The sequence below is a fragment of the Pungitius pungitius genome, chromosome 18 (assembly GCF_949316345.1).
Source record: "Pungitius pungitius chromosome 18, fPunPun2.1, whole genome shotgun sequence".
Classification (NCBI taxonomy): Eukaryota; Metazoa; Chordata; class Actinopteri; order Perciformes; family Gasterosteidae; genus Pungitius; species Pungitius pungitius.
Window position 1 is genome coordinate 14,505,750 of NC_084917.1, and position 18,874 is coordinate 14,524,623.

General features: G+C 43.5%; 1 protein-coding gene across 1 annotated transcript in view; it reads right to left on the reverse strand.

Moving 5' to 3' along the window:
• shroom3 (shroom family member 3) overlaps positions 1-18,874 on the reverse strand; it is a 44,379-nt gene that overhangs the window by 18,878 nt on the left and 6,627 nt on the right. Inside the window, exons 2-4 of the mRNA XM_037485253.2 lie at positions 18,708-18,862; positions 9,671-9,865; positions 860-985 (exon numbers count right to left, since the gene is read on the reverse strand). Coding sequence (XP_037341150.2) covers positions 860-985; positions 9,671-9,865; positions 18,708-18,862 — 476 coding nt within the window. The remainder of the gene's footprint in view (positions 1-859; positions 986-9,670; positions 9,866-18,707; positions 18,863-18,874) is intronic.

Genomic DNA, 18,874 nt, shown 5'->3' on the forward strand with positions numbered 1-18,874 from the left:
GCAACAGTAACCCATGTCAGCTGACATGCGGACAATCACATGTTGGTGTTGTGTCATTATATCAAACCTCAACTGCCCATTAATTCCTGAGGAAAGAGATCTCATCAAGAGGGAAGACCGGTTCCTGTTAGTCAGAGATCATCATCATGACAACATGAACTTTGACCCTCTGCATCGGCACACGATGAACCTAAAATCCAATATTCAAAACATCTTTGTCTTCAGACATAGCTACTTCCCCCATACACAGCAGTATAATTAAATAGATCATTGTTTTTCTTGTCTTGTGTTATTCCGTTTGTGACCACAGTGCTTTTGTCTTCATATCTACACATGTTTCCACACAGAAGAAGTCAAACTGTACATGTCCTTGGCTGCTGAACATCTGTTACTGTTACTGAGTTACAAAAGACATCAAAACATGATGTTAATATTTTTATTGTGACCTTTCTTCACCGAAATCCCACTGCCAGGAATACTAAATTATACTAAATACTACTGATGGAAAAGTTCACAGAAATACTCAAAACACATGTTAAGTAAAATGAATGTAACAATCATTACGGCCAAATAAGAAATAGAATTCTGGGCGGAGGGGGAGTGAGACACGTCTGTCCAAAGCTGTAACAGCAATTTATGTGCAGAAAACAAATATAAATGTACTGTGCTATACTAGCATGCAAGTTTAACTTCTACGGCTTTGGAACAAGATGTTGGTTTGCGTCCTTTAGTCCAAAAATCCTTTTCAGCATAATTCATGAGACCACCTGCATGCTTTCCTGTCACATTGCCGGCGTGAAGGCCCACAAAAGGTGGGGTCGATGGTGGACATCTATCACAGTTGATTTTGATCACTGACCTGGCGTGGTAGCTGTGGTGCCAGGAGCTGCTCATGGTGCCCATCCCTCCCTGATCCGGGGGCTGCTGACCTTCCCCGAGCTTCGTTGAATGCCACGAGTGAGGCCGGGACGCCGGGTCACTGCGTCTGCGCGTGGAAAGACACGGACGGAGTTAGTGTGTGTGCAGTGTTTGACTGGGGATTTCAATGTGACTATGCAATCTGCAACACATAGAAGGTATACCAACATCCATGAAACCCTCATATCTGTACATGCTGTATGTAGCTGAACCTGCAGATGGTTAGCTTAGCTTAACTTAGCATAAGGAGTTGAATTGGGGCGAAAGGACTAGTTTCCAAAGGTAACTAGTTTACAAAATGAACGTTTCTCGTTCCAATGAAGTCCAGGCCGCCAGCGGAGATTGTCTGACATAAAACAATCAATGCACAAAACAGGAAATGTTCCTATGGATTGTGTTATTTGGTGAGCTGCATTCAGATGCCTGGTCAGGACCCGTTACCTTTGTAAGTCAAGTATTTTACTTCAAAGGAACGGTGGGAAAACGTTTAAGATCTCACAAAGGACGCAAACAGCCGTCTACTGGGTGAAAGTCGTCCTACCCATGCAGACTTTATCTTCCATCTTACTTCCTTCTCAACTCCTGTCGAAGCGTCTATGGACACCAGAGGAAGCACATGCAGCAAAACTGAGGCTAGATTAATATGTGGAGCCCCACAGATTGATGCTCCATTATTTGATGGGATTTAGGCCTTATTTGCACATGCTAATCAATGTTAACATTAATGCCTCATGTAGTACATTTTCCAGATAAATACTAAAGGTCTCACCATATGACTGAGGATATTTGATGATGTAATTAGCTGCTGATTGATCATCAACTATCTGTGTGGTGATTGAACAAAGTATTAATGTGTAGATCAGGTTTCAGATACTGTGGATGTCCCTCTTGTCTGTCCTCAAGCAGCGCTTTATCTTTTCAATACTTTAATCACAACAGAATAATGTATCTAAGGGCCACTGACAGCATTAAGGAAATGTTTATCAGTTTATGTATAAAGGCAAAGTCTATCACTTTCAGCAATAATCCTAACAGATACTTCTTCCTGTTTTTAAATGTCAAAGTAATAGACAAAGCACAACTCAGAAAACGTTGTGAGCAGCAGCCTGAACCACAGAGCTGAACTGTGATCCTGCTGTGTCCTCACATGGTAACACAGCATAAACAAACACATGCACACACACCGCTGCATGATGTCAGTCCACAGAGATCAGGCGTCTTCCTATCTCTGCCTCTCCCTTCCCTTCCAGTTGAAAAAATGTTCAAAAGCTTTCAAACTTCAGGCCGCCAGAAAAAGTAACTGATGGCTACATTGCTTCCACACAGATGCTACAATGTGTTTTCATGGGTGTGACATCACCTGAAATGGCTTATCATGGTTTTGCATTCAGATTAGTTTTAGAAAGAGAGGAGTGAGCTATAAGGGCTATTCAGTTATTTGCGATTTAAAATGGACAGCCCTCCCAAAATAATGAAGGTTGTTCCTTCTTTGTTTTGAAATAATTGCATTATAATATACTGTATAAACTCTATAAGTGTGTTAAGAGTGTTTTTATTCATTAAATAATTATCACCATACTTTTCCACTGACCAATTTTATTACATTTTGAAAATATATTTTCAAGTAAATTTACTTCACATTAAATTAAAGTTGGGAACAAGGACAAAAAATGATATTTCCACATTTAACAGGTGTTTTTTGCAGTCTTTCTGATGCTACGTGCCTCACTATCTCCCTCTCTCTCCTCTCTTGGCTGCTTGGTTTGAACACAAGATGAAGGCGTCACCCCCAGTTAACCCCCAGGTAACCGCTGACTTTGATGACTTTTGATTATAATAACTGAAAAACAATAAAAAAGAATGGATGATGTCATTGTTTGTTTTGATAATCTTTATGACATCCCCATCATCATTTTCAAATGCGTTATCTAACCAGTTGAGATAAGAGAGACGTCGGACAACTTGGTGGTTTCAATCCCATCCCTCGTCATGTTTGACATGTTTAGCTGCTCTGTAGTTATCCACACAGATAAACAGGAAACGATTGTATCAGCGTAAGTAGGAGACAGAGACATAAAAGCCCACGGTTCTGTGAAGCCAAGGAACTCTGGGTAATGACGGGACGTGACTAGAATTCCTCAGCGCCTTATCGCCCCCGTTACACGTGTTCACATATTCACCCTCAGCCATCAGCTCCCGCAGGGCTGAGTGCGGAATGGAATGATTTGGTTTGAGCTTCAGATCCAAGTCTATTTGTAACGTGGAGCACAGTCATTTTTTCCCCGGGTCGCTCCAAGAAATGCCAAAAGAATAGCAAACATTAAGCAGACTTGTTGCTGATGAAATAGAATACGGATATGGCCGACAATGTAGACAAACTAGACTCCCACACCAGGGGCGGATGGGGTATACGGGCGATTTGGGCAACACCCCACCCACTGGGAGAAAGAGGGGGGGGGTTCAACCAATTCTATCACAGCAAAAGTAGTTTTCAGTGTTCTAGACATATTATCTGTCATTGTCCAATCAGATGCGTCAGATTCAGGTCACGTTTCAAATGGTCCCGCCTCTCTCGAATTCATTGACGTGGAAAATTGCCCAAGCATTCTCCCGTTGACTCTCATGTTAAAACTTTTTTTTCTCGAAAATCGAGCCTTCGATGCATTTTCAATGAGGATTTGGGGCTCGCACTTACGCGCTTGCGTCATACGTAACTGAGCAAAGGGAGCGAGGGGGGGGGGGGGGGATATTACCAACATGGATTGGCCGTAACACACTCACTCATTTTAGAATCACATTCTGTTAACTTGTTAGAATGTTAACTTGTGTATAATTCCCAATTTCTATTGATGTATTTGCCCTTAATCTTAATTCTACAAGACAAATAAATTAAGTCAGCTTGGCCCCATTTGCCTTTGTAAGAAAATGTTCTATTTTGTCTTTATTATTTTGTCAGAATGCACCAGAATGATTCGTTTGTATGTGAAAAAAAAAAACTGTATTTAGCCCCCCCTACAATAAAACTCACCAGCCGCCACTGTCCCACAACCTGTTCACCTAATTTGCATTTAGAGATAGCCATATGCCTAAGGCATAATTATATATTTTGCTCTTTAGTGTGAGTGTATGTATTTATTTTTTACTTTTCACATCTCTTTTAATAGCTATGTGGAAGATGGTCATAGCACAATAAGAATGTCATTGTATAGAGTAACTATGATAAACTGTACACATGACAATAAATATCCTGAATCTTGAATATCTGCATGCAAGTCGAGACAGTTTGCAGGAGTCTTGGAAAAATAAAAGACATGTTATTTTAACATGTTATTTTTCAAATGATTATTTCGTAAAAAGGAAACACACTTAATAAACTAAAAGACATCCTTAAAAACTTAAAATAAGAGAATGATATTCACAAGTTCTTCATTCATTATTAAAACATTTTACACGTTGGGCACAATAAAAGGATGCAAATGAAATGATCTTGAGTGCTGTACTCTTACCCTGCCACTTGCATAGTTGCTGTCAGACAAGGCTAATTGTAATCGCTTTGCAATTGCTGTGTTCAACATTGGGCACAATCGAGTCTGTGGAACTATTGAGACTCAATTACTCCAGAAAAAACATTCACTTCAACAACACTGACAATTTTTGCCTTTTTAGGAAAAACTTGAAAATGGCTGCCAAGAACAAAACTATTTTTACTAATTTTGTACCAGTCAAAAACCTCAAATATTCCACTCCCAACATCAGACCCTCCTCATCTGATCCCACGTGCCAAACATTGACCTGAACATATCCCGTGTTTCTGAGTGAAGAACATGACCTGTGACCCGTTTTACCTGGTGGTAAACCTGAGGACTCTGGAGAGGAGGCCGGTAGCCAGGCCGTTAACGCTGGCTTCCGATGGCGACCGACACAGAGCCCCTTCCGACCGGCCCAGCTCGGCCTTCTTCTGCTTTTTCCGGAGCTTCCTGCGGTAGAACGCCTCCAGTAACTCCATGGCTCCAGAGATTCAAAGTCCACTTTACTTTCTGATCTACTGCCTCCGTCTTCTTCTTCTTAATGACTTGTTTCTTCCTCTCTCAGAAAATCCAACAAAGTTCAATTTCCACGCCTTTTACTTCGGGTTTGTTTGGTATCTCCTTCTAGAAACCCCGTAATCTGGTCATTTCAACTGAACACAACGATTACCCTACATGCTTTCCTGTGTACAAGATAAGTCCATGAGCACTCGTCCGCTACTTCAATTTACCCCCGATTGGGCCTTCGGCCGTCTTGGTTTGCCAAGTCTTTGGGTAATTTCTGCTGTACTTACTTACTTGACCTCTAACCTGGGAACTTCCTTTGCTCTCCTGTCTACATCTTCTCTACCCTAATAAAACGCAACACAAATTAAAACCTCCCTTCTTAATCAAATGCGTTTCTAATGCTGCGTTCCACTATGTGCTGCGTCCTCCTCGAAAAGGTCCTTATCCAGTTCCACGCAAACCACCCTTTTCCTTGCTGCGTTCATCTGCATCAAAAAGACTCGCCACTCCTCGACCACGCTCTGATCTGTCCCTTTTGCAGATCCAGTCTTGGGCTGATAGGTTGGATAGACATCCCTTTCATTGGTCCCCGTCCCCAAGCTCATTAAGCAAACAAAGCAATTAAACATCATTAGGCCGTATGATAAAAGCATTGAGTAAACATCCTTCTCCCTAGTTGGTCCGACTCATAGCTGTTGATGTGTTGTGTGGAAGAGAGACAGAGTATCCAAAAGAAGAGAGGGAGACAGGGGTGGGACGAAAGAAAAGTGGGAGGTAAGGTACGGAATGGCTAGGGCGAATGAGTAGCAAGTGAGGGAGGGATGATGGAGGCAGATAAAGACTGATGTAGAGATGCTAGGAAAGGAGGAAATGGTGGGAGAGATAAGGGGAGGATGAAAAAAGCAGAGGGGTGAGGGAGTTGGAACTACCCAAGATTGTCTTTCCTGTAACAGATAGTGATATAGAAATGAAAGAGAATCACTTGAGGAGGTAAAGAGATACACAATAATAAAGCTTGATAGAGGAACGAGGACGAGAACAAGCAGAGAGTAGCTGCACAGTGGGTGATTGAGCCAATTCTGAAGCCGTGGGGAGAAGGACGTCCCGTGGTGCAGCGTGTGATTCCACAGTGAACAATGAATCGACTGTTATTGATTTTTTGATTACCAATGCTATGGCTTGGAATCCAAAAACAATGGCAGACATACACATTTCTATCTATTTCTTGGAAAATAGCGTAACCATAACTTCATTTTCGGTCCACTAACTTTTTTTTACTTCACATCTTGACTTTTTTTGGATGGATTGGTTAAAAATGCTCATCAGGTTAACAGGTTAATGCCTAAATAGGCCTACATGCAAGCCTAATGACTTCATCAGTTCTTGTATTCGCAGAGTAGTTAATGAACACGATAAATATGACGTAAATGTCAGCAAGTTAGTTATCTAGTTTGTTAGTTATCTGAGATCACAGAAGGATGCGGTTGATGCGGAGGATGTCCTTCCCCTTTGCAGCATTCCAATCGGGTGTCAGGACGTTCTAATGAAAGGCTGCAGCTCCAGTTTGAACGCGGCGTAAAACAAAACCTTTCCCAGAAGCTCACCATACCAATGCCAATTCTATGCTAATGACATGTAATGAAAACTAGAAATAAAAAAAGTAACTCCAAGTAACTTTTAGTGTTAAATTTACTGTGAAGGGAAGTGAAAGGCTAGATAAAAGAAAGAAATAGTGTCACCAAATTACACCTAGCTAACTCAAAGCAGAAGATGAATGGCTTAATTCAAGCTCTACTAACAAACTAGTTCTGTGTTTTAGAACTACTTAGAATGCAACCCGTACTAAAAGACACTGCACCCTCTCTTCTAAAAGCTACTGTATAAAAGAAAAACGTGTGAAATGAAAGTACATATATTACCATGAAATAGAAAATGTTACACTGACACGGTCTGGCATAAACTTATGCCATCTTTACTTTCCTGTGTGTGTGTGTGTGTGTGTGTGTGCGTGGGTTCAGGGTGTGTCTCTCTGAGCAGAGACCTTATCTCTTGCCGTGGGAAAGTGTTCCTCCAGCTCAGCATAATAATCTCCTTAAATCTGCTCGGAAACCAAAGGGGAAGCTGGGGACATACTTGAGCTCTGTGTTTCACAACAGGTTTGTGAATAAATGTGGATTTTGTGCATATTTGGTGAGTGTCAAATTTGTATTTGAGAAATATGTCAAAAAATGTTTATATGAAGTTTTCCATAATGTTTATCAGTAGGTGAGTTTTGCTTTGGGTAAATGTTTGTCCAACAGCATCGCCAAAACACAGGATTGAACACAACTATAATTGTCAAAGCCAGCAACAGGCCTGTTAATGCAAGGATCAACACTAGACTGCACCTTTTCTGTGCGTGTGTGTGTGTGTGTGTGTGTGTGTGTGTGTGTGTGTGTGTGTGTGTGTGTGTGTGTGTGTGTGTGTGTGTGTGTGTGTGTGTGTGTGTGTGAGGGAGTTTGTTTGATTTGCACGTGTGTATGTTTCTAGCAATTACGTGCTGATGTCGTCCCAGAAAAATGTGATGATCCAACAAAAGAAACATCCGAGGAGGAAAGAAGAGAGGAGAAGAAAAACAGGGGGAAGTTGAACAAAGGAGACAAGCGAAAAGGGAAAAGAAGGGAAACTAGGCGGGAGAGGAAATGAATATAAAGGAGAGAGAAATAAGGATAAGCAAGAAGGCAAAGTGAGGGAATGTAACAGGGAGGAAAGGAGGAGAGGAAGGAGGGAAGAAGAGAAGACGTCTTGAGAGAGAAAGAGACTGTGTGTGTGGATAAATCAGTCTCAGTCTGTCCTCTCATAATAACAACCAGCCTCATGGGGCTGTGATGGCCCGCTTCCTGTTTTTGGACCAATAAGAGACAAGCATTACTCCCTCTCCTCTCTCCTCAGAGGTATCTGATAACCACCCAGAGCCAAGGGGATTGTGGGAGAATAGAGTCATTCTGGCTGCTTATCTGACTCAATGAGACCAACACTAGAGAATACTCTAATGGCTCTGTGGTGTTGGTCCAATCACCTGGGCCTACGGGCACTTCAGGAGGACAAAGGTAAAGACTCTTTACTGAGGACACAAGACAAATCAACTACAGCAAATATCTGTAGTCACGCTAGCACCCCCTTGAGGCTGGGATGTTCATGACACACACATGTAAAGAGTACTTCATGGATCTGACCTCCATATTAGGATGAAACTGGTGATAGCCGTGTCAGTATTTATAGACTGTTTAGTTCTGTAAGACGACTGAGCTGAGAGAGAGAGAGAGAGAGAGAGAGAGAGAGAGAGAGAAAGTGAGGGATGACAATGGAGTATTGGAGAAGGAAGCTACTGTAGATTAGATGTAGAGGCCCTAATACATTCACACACACATAAAAACCCAGCATGTAATTCACAGTTAATCCACTGTTCTCAAATGTCCAAGCATTCTCTCTCCTCCGCATTTCTAAACATTAATAAAATTGAAAAAAATCCTAAATTAATTGGACATTAGTTTGAAGTATTTCAGTGTAATGAATAACTCGGCTGAGCCTCATGACGGCACTTGGGGAGGGTAGTTATAGCAACCTAAGTCTGCTTACAGTGTTTATTTCCCTGCTGATCATAGTTAATAGTTAATAAATCCTCTGACCATAACACACAAACTCTCACGCAAAGGAAGGCCAGCCAGGACATTCCTAACACCAGGGGGGGGGGGGACTTCACTTCTTGTTTGAAGACACAAAGCCTTCCATCATATAGACGAATGCCAATCATTTATTGATACTGGGAGGACCTGTCGTCCATTGTGTTGGTCTCTCACATGCTCGCTGCCCTGAATGCCCTTTGACCTCTTCATGTGCCTCTTTTTCTAAACGTTCATGACCATCAACAAGATGGCGACAGCTGAACTTGAGCATTCAAAATCTTGGGCAACAGACCACGGGGTGACGTCTGGATGATTACATCCTCTTCTTATGTATGTCGTCTATTTCTGTAGCTGGCCAGCTGAGATTCATGGTTTGGCTGGAAATGATGTCTCCAGCTAACTTTTCAAAAGGAACAATATGCAGTTTTCCTATAAAAAGCAGGTTGAGTCTGAAAAACAATCCCCTCTCAACCATCAATCATGACCCAGTAGAAATGTTTGCTCTCCGTCTGCTTATTCTATTTTCATCTCATTTTGCCTTTTGATGTAAGTCCAACACAAACCGGACCGAGGTGCTAACATTAGCCTTAACTTTGTTTGTGTAATTGAGGGCCGCACACTAATGAAACATAATGTAGTATGAAATGCTCTTTCACCCTAACCCTTGATTTACTCTGAAGTACGCTAGTTAGCCAAACATGCTAACGTTTGTTTAGCTGGTGCACTTTATCTTTATTTCTAATTTTATCTTATCTCCTCTTACTTACTAACCCATAGCTTTAGCATACTAACCCATAGCATATATTATATTATACTTTTATTTTATTTTCATCTTATTGCTGCACTATGTTGTCATTATTGTACTTTCTTCCTCCGTCCTGCACCAACCGCCAAGACAATTTCCATGTGTGTCCAACATATTATGGGAATAAACGTTTCCTGATTCCTGATTGGTGAATTAAAAGCTTGACCGCTCCGTTGTGCTTAATTACACCTGCAAGAACTGATTGGACAGCGTTGGTTGAGGGAGGGATCATGGAGGCTCTCTCCTACCTGTTCTTGATGCGTAGTTGGACTCCTCCACCTGAACATGGTCTGCTCTGGTGAGATGACGGTGTTTGTTGTTTTTGTTGCAGTGGTGGTGGTGGTGTTAGAGATGGAGGAGGAAAATATGAAGGAGCAGGAGGGAGGGCAAGGAGGGAGGGATGTGGATAATCAAACTCCTTGATGTATCCTGGATCAAACTCCCTGAAGAGAGAGATGGAAAATGATGGTGAGAAATCGCTCTTCCTCCTGCAGTGTTCCGTTATTAAACACTGAAATAATGAGTTTGTAATGAATTTAGTGAATAGCTTTCATATGCTGCATAATAATGTCAAATCTCAAAGGGAAGACAAAATCCAACGATTGTTGAATCTCAAATAGTAGCCGTTGACTCTGTGAAAACAAGAAGGAGACCTGAGGCGGATGAAGTCAGGTACGGTTCCTTCAGAGCAGGTTAGCTAATGAATAAGCATCACACCTACAGATCCACCACATAGATGCCAAACCAGGGGGAATGTGGTCCAACTTGAACGCTTCTTTATTCCTATGAAATGATATTTATGCTAGCGGAGGTGCAGCAGTTATTGTATTAGCAGCGAGCAGCCAAACACAGAATACGCCTTATGCAGACTGATGCACGCAATGTTGGACCATGGTTAGCGCGTGCAAATTCCTCCTGGACGCTTTTAGCTGTGAGCACTGTGTGCTGAAGTTAGTGCTAAGTGTCAAAGCACAAACTAGATTTGTGAGCTGGAGGAGAGGCTGCGGGTTCACGGTCGACAACGGCCACAAAGAGAGAGTTTTGCTGGAGACGAGGCCGGTGTGTTGCTTGACAGTAGAATGTGTTAAAAAGGACATGTCTCACAGGCTAACTAGGAATGTCATGACTAGGGTTGCCACCCGTCCCGTCAAATGCGGAATCGTCTCGTATTTGAGAAAAAAACAGCCCGTCCCGTTTTGAATCAATACGGGACGGGGTTTGTCCCGTATTTTCCGAATCACAGAACCCTAACGCCCATCCAGCATCGGCGCCCAGACCGAACCCATCATTGTGATGGTAAATGTATGAAGGTTAAAATACAGCTATGGGGGAATTAATTGAAACACTCCAAATAGGGCACACATTTTCATTTTCATTATTCAATCTATTAAATATTTGCCATTTTATAGAATACGGTATTTTTCACAGTTTTATAGCTTGTTGTTTTTTGGGAAGTATTGGTTCAGTGTTCGTACAGTGTAATGCAGAAGTTTGAGTTGTTCCTCATTTTTTACAATAAATGTGATGCAGCTCAAAGGTGTGAGGTAACGGTAAATGTAAGGTAAAAGTACGACAACAGTGGAAAGGTGCGAGTTTAAAGGTCACAGGATTCTGGAAGCAGAAATACATCCTTAATAAGTTATTTTTGTTCATTGCTCCAATTGATTCACCTGTTCTCACAATCACACACACACACACACACATTGGATGAACAGGTTGACTCACGGGTTGAAGATGTGGGGCAGTGATTTATTCCCCAAAACTATGATACTGTCTTAAGACAGCAGTGGCATTAACTAATACCTAATGAACTGGTAAAAGAGAGTAAGTGAGTGAAGGGAATCCTGCCCTCCCTTTTGAATCCACAATCCTTTTCAACAGAGAGATGAATACAGGGGACAATACACAGCTGGCAAACAGACACACACCCAGGCTGATATCACTAAGCGACGACATTCCACCGACGATTATTCACAACACAATTCCGTCCGACACACACAAATAGGTGCACGGAAAACAGGCCCAAGTGAAACTTGTTGAGCTGGTCAGGGGAATGTGTGTCAGCAACAAGACACTCTCCTTGGAGAGGAGGGACACATTCCACTTTCCATCTCAAGACACACTCACAGCTTTCTCACCAAGTTGTGACATGCGTGAGAGCAGGACATTTCCTTACACTCACCGCAACGTATGTGTACGTAGACAAATTGTGTCAAGATGAGTCTGCGAGTGCTGTTCCCTCAGCAATTAGCGGTTAGCCACACGCGTTGCATCCCCATCTTCATGACGCGGTGACTCAAGATGGACTCAGACGTCCCCCGCATGGATGGACAGCGTGGTGCAAGCACATGAAGGACAGCCAAACAGATCACATCCGATCATTGTGGTCCGCGAATACCTCACCTGATCTTTTATAGGAAGTGGCCGGAGGTGTCGTGTGGTAACCCATATGTTGAGTCTGAACCACCACCATGTGGATTCAAAAAAGGGAAACTTAGCGGACCATGTTGCAGATGGAGTTGACAAATATTGAACAACAGCTCAACTCTAACTGAAAACGATAGAAGCCTTCAGAAAAGATGACGTGTTTGATCGTTTAACCCATTGGGGACAAATTTCCTGTGCTTGTCCAACAGAGGGTTGGAGGAGACGCGATGCTATCTATGAATTCCTCTTATAGAGCAAGCCAAGATATTTAAGCATAAAGTTTATATAGACTGAAAACCTTATCCTGCATAATCAACACTAGATGGACTCATAATCAATTGTTTTCATCCATCTTCTCTGGTGTCACATGTATAGACGGCGAGAGGATATGTTGTAAATAATGAACAGGTAGAAATAATGAAATACATATTAATGCATAGAACAGTAACAAAGAGCAGCCTTTGTAGGTGGTCTTTAAAATACATCCACACGTACAGTCACCCCCAGGAAGCCGCAGAATGTTCCAACAGCGACACGGTGGACAGATGAGTCCCCACAAAGTCAACGTTTGAACATTTTTGTGTCCCCACGGTGTTGCCAACTCACACGCGAAGCCACGCACATTGAGAGCAGCAGTTGCCATGGGACACAGGCCTGAGCCTTTAATGGCTTCTTCCTCTTCTGTTTTTTCAGAGGAGAAACTCAAACATTCATTGAGCTTGATTACGTCAACCGGCGACAGGAGGAGCACAAAGACAGAGTCACGGGAGATGAATAGAGGAAGAGTGAGAAATAGATGGAGGACCAACTGTGGATTCAAATTTGACAAGACTAAGACGCATTTAGGCAAAACGTTACATCAATGTTGTCTTTTCCTGTTTTTAAAGACTGCAGTATAGTTAAGTCATGTCCTTTTATGTACCCACTCAATCATTACATCTACACTACTAATCATTATTCATCAAAAATGTCATTGTGTGCATATTTTGCAGAAGCAATCAACCCTGATATATCATTATCGATATTGAGAAACCAGTCTGAAAAAACAATTTAAAAAAAAGCAAAAGTTAAAGCTACAGTTGATCATTAATCCTTCCATTGAGGTTACTCAATCTCTCAGACGCATCCTGGCGAGTCTCCCTAGTTACACCACTGATGGATCATCAACATCACAGCATAATGCAGGGAGGTCGAAGGTCGTAGCACCGTGACAAACAGCTGGAACAAATATCTCTACCTCCACAGAAATCCCTGTTATTGTAACCGCCGCTTGTCCCGTCACACTCGCTGTGACACGCAGATGATGACTGTGCGGCGATAACGTGTGACCTCCCAACGCTCCGCGCAGCATTTTGACATCTTGACTCATCTGCTGCTTTCGTCGGCTCTGTAACTCAGGCAGACCTCCAGATGACTTTCCTGCTTTGTGCCCCGTTCTTCTAATTCAGGGAATCTGAATGCGACGGAATCTAAATTAAGTGTCAATTTACTTTTGGCTGTAATAATTAAGGCTACTAACCTTTAGTTCACAACATGACAAAATGGGACAATAAAGCAACGAATATCTTTCTCTATGTCCATTGCGTAGCTCGAGAGCCGGCCATCAGACCTCCTTCACACTTGGCCATTGTATTGCTTCATGTGTCAAAATGAGTGTGATTCATACAAGTTAATATCAATAAACTTTAAATCAACAACAGATGGCGCTCGGAGCAGGTCGGCGCTTCAGGGAACTGAGTTATTATGTCGTCAGCAGCGGCTCCAATGGGAAAGCCCCCAGACAACGCTGAGAGCAGCAGACCCTGGAAGCCCAGCAGCAGGCCCAATGTGAACCACAACCTAAGCACGGAATTCTTCATCAAAGCATCATGATGGAAAAATGATTTCACCATCCCGTGGAGTGATTCATCTCTGTTGTTTGGGTAGATGAGGGTGGTCAACTTTGCACACAAAACAGAGCCACACAAAACAAAACAAAGCACATGCAAATACAAAGACAGCTGCCAAACCTGCTCGACAGAATGCTCCCTGACTGACTGCAGTCTGGTCCCAACGGACACTAAAGACATGGGAAACGCATGCTCACAGTGTTTACTGGGGAAAGCAATGGAGAAAGAAGCCACTTTCTTACAGAATTCGATACAAATATATGTCTAGTTTCTCCCCCTGATTAGGAGGACTAAATAAGATGCACATCCACATCGGCTTCACTCTTCAGAACCCTTGTTGAACGTAGCTGGTTTGCACTACAGGAGAAGAGACGTAACTAGCCTGTAGGTCTTCATTGCATCCATCTACTTCAGTGTCTCCCCAAATGACCCAGCAGGATGCAGGGATAACAACAGTTGCAGCTGTGACATCAATCTTCTCGGTCAAATTCGCCCCGATTGAGGAATTTCTTGATTAAGTTGACCACACTCACTGTAAAAACCAATGGGACGATGCCCTGACACACAATACCACCACTATGACCAGCACTCAAGAGAGAGGTTGCACTTTGAGCAGCAGGTGCCAGTTTTCTTATTGTGCCTCGGGGGGAAACAAAAGCTCTTGATGTGTAACGTAACACCAGTGAAGGGCGGGCCGCTGCTTACCGCGGATTACAGAACTGACATGCGGGAAAAACAGCTGCAAGGTGCACGGCAGGGAGTGACGTGGGCAACAAACACAGCCGGAGCTACGGTGAGCGCTGATACCTCAGGAGGACAGCCAGTGTCAGGTATCAACAAAGAGAAGGCTTTCACATCCAAACTGCATCTGAGAGCACGGCCGACACATAAAGGACCAGCTCGACATCTAGGGACCTGTACGGATCCTGGTTGTGTGTTGGGAACGGGGGGGGGGGGGGGGGGGAACAGGTAGCCTGGCTCTGGCTGAACATCAAAGACACACTTACAAAACCTCCGAATCAAAGTCATCGATGGATCGATTGCATCATTACAGCCACCCTGTGCGTCTGTCCAAAGTCTTTGCGGATGCTGCTGGTCTGCCCCGAGTCAATCGCGCTCGCCCACATGCACTGAGAAGTGCACGTTTAAAAAGGATTTTACAGGATGCATTCAGGGAAAAGGTCGTATTTGGTCGGGAACTATGTCGTTTAAATGAAATATCAAGATCTAAAGATTCGATTTGGTTCGATTTCAGCCTCAGACCACAATGGATGCTTTTCTCTGGGCCAAATATTTAAGAAAAACATACCCTTCCAACCTGCTCGCAGGTTTAAGAGTTCCAACTGGAGGATTCTAACAAGGGCTTGAATGAGAATGGATCTCAAGAAATGAGGCAAACTGCTTTTTAGGGCCAATACACCAAATAAGTGAACAGGTCCAGACGTAAACACAAAGGACTTTGGCCCTGCAGACAGCTGGTGTAGAACAAAGTTGTTCCACAGAGGTCAAAGGTCAGTGTTTTGCCTAATACGCCAATAATACATTTCCTATGAAAGCCTTAATCCCAGTAACAAACTGCATTCCTACTGTTAGATTCACCCAGCCATTTCAATCCAACCGGGCGCAACAGCCTGAAACAGGCGTAACCGGCCGAACAATGTTGTCATTGGCAACCAATCGGGGGCTCACTCGCAAAATACTTTTATAACTAATTGCTGCATAGCCATATTATACAGCTAGATGATGATCTATCCGTTGCAATAACATTCGTTAAACTGCACAAGCCATGTGTTGACATATGGGAAATTAACCACAAGGAGATCTAACATGTCAGTAAGCATGTCAGTCAGTCCACCTGACAATAATAAAAAACTCAAACAAAATCAAATGTTGATGTTCTATCATGCGTCTTAACCCACACACACACACACACACAGACTTACAGCTCTGACCGGCAGCTCCTCAGAAAACCCTCCGGTTGGTTTTCAGCTTGTTGTGAGGACACTAAAGCCATGCTACTCTCTCTCTGAGTGTCTCTGTGTGTGTGCTATCTCCCTCTCTGTCTTACTGTGTTCTTAGCCAATCAGTGCTCCCCTGAACACACCAATTAGAAGGAAGACGTCAGGTATGGAGGACAGAGAGAGGCGGGGTGAGTGAGGTGGTGTCAGACTAGCGTCTGCTTTTGTCTCACCGACCGCGGGGATGGAGGAGCTAGCACCATCGACTCTTACCCACGCAGTGCATTCACACACCTGCCACATTTACACACACACACACACACACACTTTTATAACCCTTGCTGGATGGAGCACCATCTCAAACACAAACACACACACACACACACAAAGTCATTGCTTGTTTTACCATCTGTTCCATTCACTTAATCTTTATTGCCCCTGAGAGGCGGCTACTCTGCAGCCCCAGAAGGAGATCTGATGTGAGTGAGTAGGAAGTGATGAAAGAGAAGAGTGGGTCGGAGAAAACTCACAAACAAATGAATCAACACATTCAGTCAAACACTTTAAAAAAAAAGGGAAAGTCCCACCTTCCAGAGATGTCTGAATCACACACTGTGTGTCCTCGTAAGAGTCCCCATGTTGCAGGAGTTCTTTGGTGTCATCAGACAACGTGAAGCGACTGATGGGAAGGACACAAAACTCTCCTGCTTGCACATCAGAACAACAGAAGTGTGGAAAGTGTGTTGCTTTCCACAGGAATTTAGCTATTTTCGGGATATGTTTAGTTCCAAACTGCAATAACAAAGTGACGTGGATTTAATACCGCCCCGGCTTTACCCCATCTTCATAGAAGCGGACGCCCAGTCTTGTGAGTATTGTGGTTCTTGACACCGTATTGAAAAAGAGAAGAGCTATAGTGTATTAGTAAACTCAGCAGGACACTAAAGTCCAAAGGTGATCGAGGCTCAGGTATGCAGCAGCTGCACAGTCTGCTGCACACGGCCGTCCACTGTTTAAAGCCCAGTGGAAGAGAGAGGTCACGAATGGTCCCCATCAGACGTGAGCAGGAAGCCCATCAGACCAAAACTGGCAGCGCTGCACTCCACCCTTCTGGGAGAGAAGTTCTCACGCCTCCACTTCCTTGCCACACCTTCTCCAGAAAGCCATTTGTGCATCTACATGTGTCCTGCAGTGTGTGTGTATCTATGTGTCTCTGAAGTCTAAAGTCCTGCATTGTGTTGTGCCTCTCACGCGGCTCCACTTGAATAAAAGCCGCAGTAGCAACAGCAGCCTCAGTGGCCGCCACGCCCCAAACCCAAATACATACCTGGCTTTGTGCCTGGCCAGGTGTCAACCGCAGTATGAAAATAGATTCAGCAAAAGTAGGGATCTGAAAAGTGGAGCAAATGCATCCCATGTGTTCAATAAGAGAGAGAAAAGGTGCTACCTGGCTTGCTACCGCACTAATCATCACACAGTGTCTACTTCAGCAGCCTCATCTACAGAAAGCGATCAAATCAATTAATAAACTTTTGGGATTGCTGATCTGGGTTGGCCAAATGAGCCCGATTGGAGTCTTATAACGGGCATTTTATTATTTATTTGTGTGCGTCTCCTCCAACAACAACATGGGGAAATCTCATGACATGAAAAAGATTCCAAACAACTCTTGTAATTTCTGTAGATCCAAGTCCACCAGCTCACATCAGTGATCCATGCGACCGCTTTAATAATTTAGTGTGCACTACAGTGTAGCTAACACTTCACTGTCTTTGTGCCAAAGGGGGGCGTAGAGGTGGAGCATGTGTCCCGTTCAGTCCTTTAAAAGATGCTCAGTGACAAAGAAAAACGGCCCCATTGCTTCTGCATCAACGGGCCCAGAGAGCTTTGGTGACACACACTGCCTTCCGCTCAGTGCTGCAGGAAATGCCAAAGAACTGGTTGAATGAATCATCATCCAAATAATAGGTCTCACAAATTAAGATGAGAATAACTGTCATATCAGCATATTTTGGCAAAGAACGTTACTCAACCATAGCAACAATGCAGTGTTCACTTGCGTTTGTGTGTGTGTGTGTGTGTGTGTGTGTGTGTGCAGATAGATAGCAGTCTAGATGACCAGCTCCGATTTGGACTATGAACCAGGATGTTCGGCAGAATCCTGAACAGTTACAGATTAGTTTTGCTCCCTGGAAGGAAGGCAGGAAGCAAGAAAGGAAAGAACAATAGAAGGCGTCTTAAGTGACGTCTTAAGCCGTCACTATTTTCATTGTTTTCACTGATTTATTTTTTATCTTTGGTCAAAGAGAAACACCTGTCTGATTGGAAACCACTTCAGCCAGGCGACAAGCTGCAGTCACCCACGCAAAGCCAGTGCAGAAGTCTGTTAAAAGGACCAGTCAGAGGCAACTCCTCCGGTGAGATAATATAGAAGTCCACGAGAAAATGACCGAGTTGATGATTTCAATCCCAAGTTTCAAGTCTTCTTCAATCCAGCTAGATGGCGGAGAGGATTGAGCTGTTCCCATCTTCAGAAAACAACCTGTGGGATTCTGCATTGTCGCCCAGAATATGCATGGAAGAAGAAACACAACAGAAATGCTCTAACCACTGTCTTCGCAGCGCCACCATTTTTGACACCAGCGCGATGAAGACGGAAGTTTGAAACCTCTTTGCAGAGCTGGTAACTGAAACTCAGCAACATCCTTTCCTTGACTAAGCACCGCACCCCCACCTAACAAATGAAGGCACGTCTAGAACAAGCAGTCATTGAAGTAATCATTCTGACGCACAATACATTATGTCATCCTTATTATTTTCTCTCTCACACAAACACACTCAGCCCTTCGGTTCCTACTCGATCGGGTTGAAAACAGCCAAACCAACCAGGCCAGCTGAAGATCAATATTGGATTAATAGAAAGAAAAACATTGCTTTTGATTCCAAGTTTAGTTTTGGTTTCTCAGTTTTAGAATTGACAGAACATTGACACACAGACACAGATCCAGTACCTGCGGACGGTGAGCTGCAGAGTCTTGTATGATCCTTTGACCAGAGCGATGGCCTCCTGTCTGTATCCGGTCAGCTCCACCTCGTTGATGATGATGATCTCGTCCCCAGTCAGCAGAGGCTGCTCCAAGCTGTCCGCCTTGCCCCCCTCCTCGACCTGCGCACACAC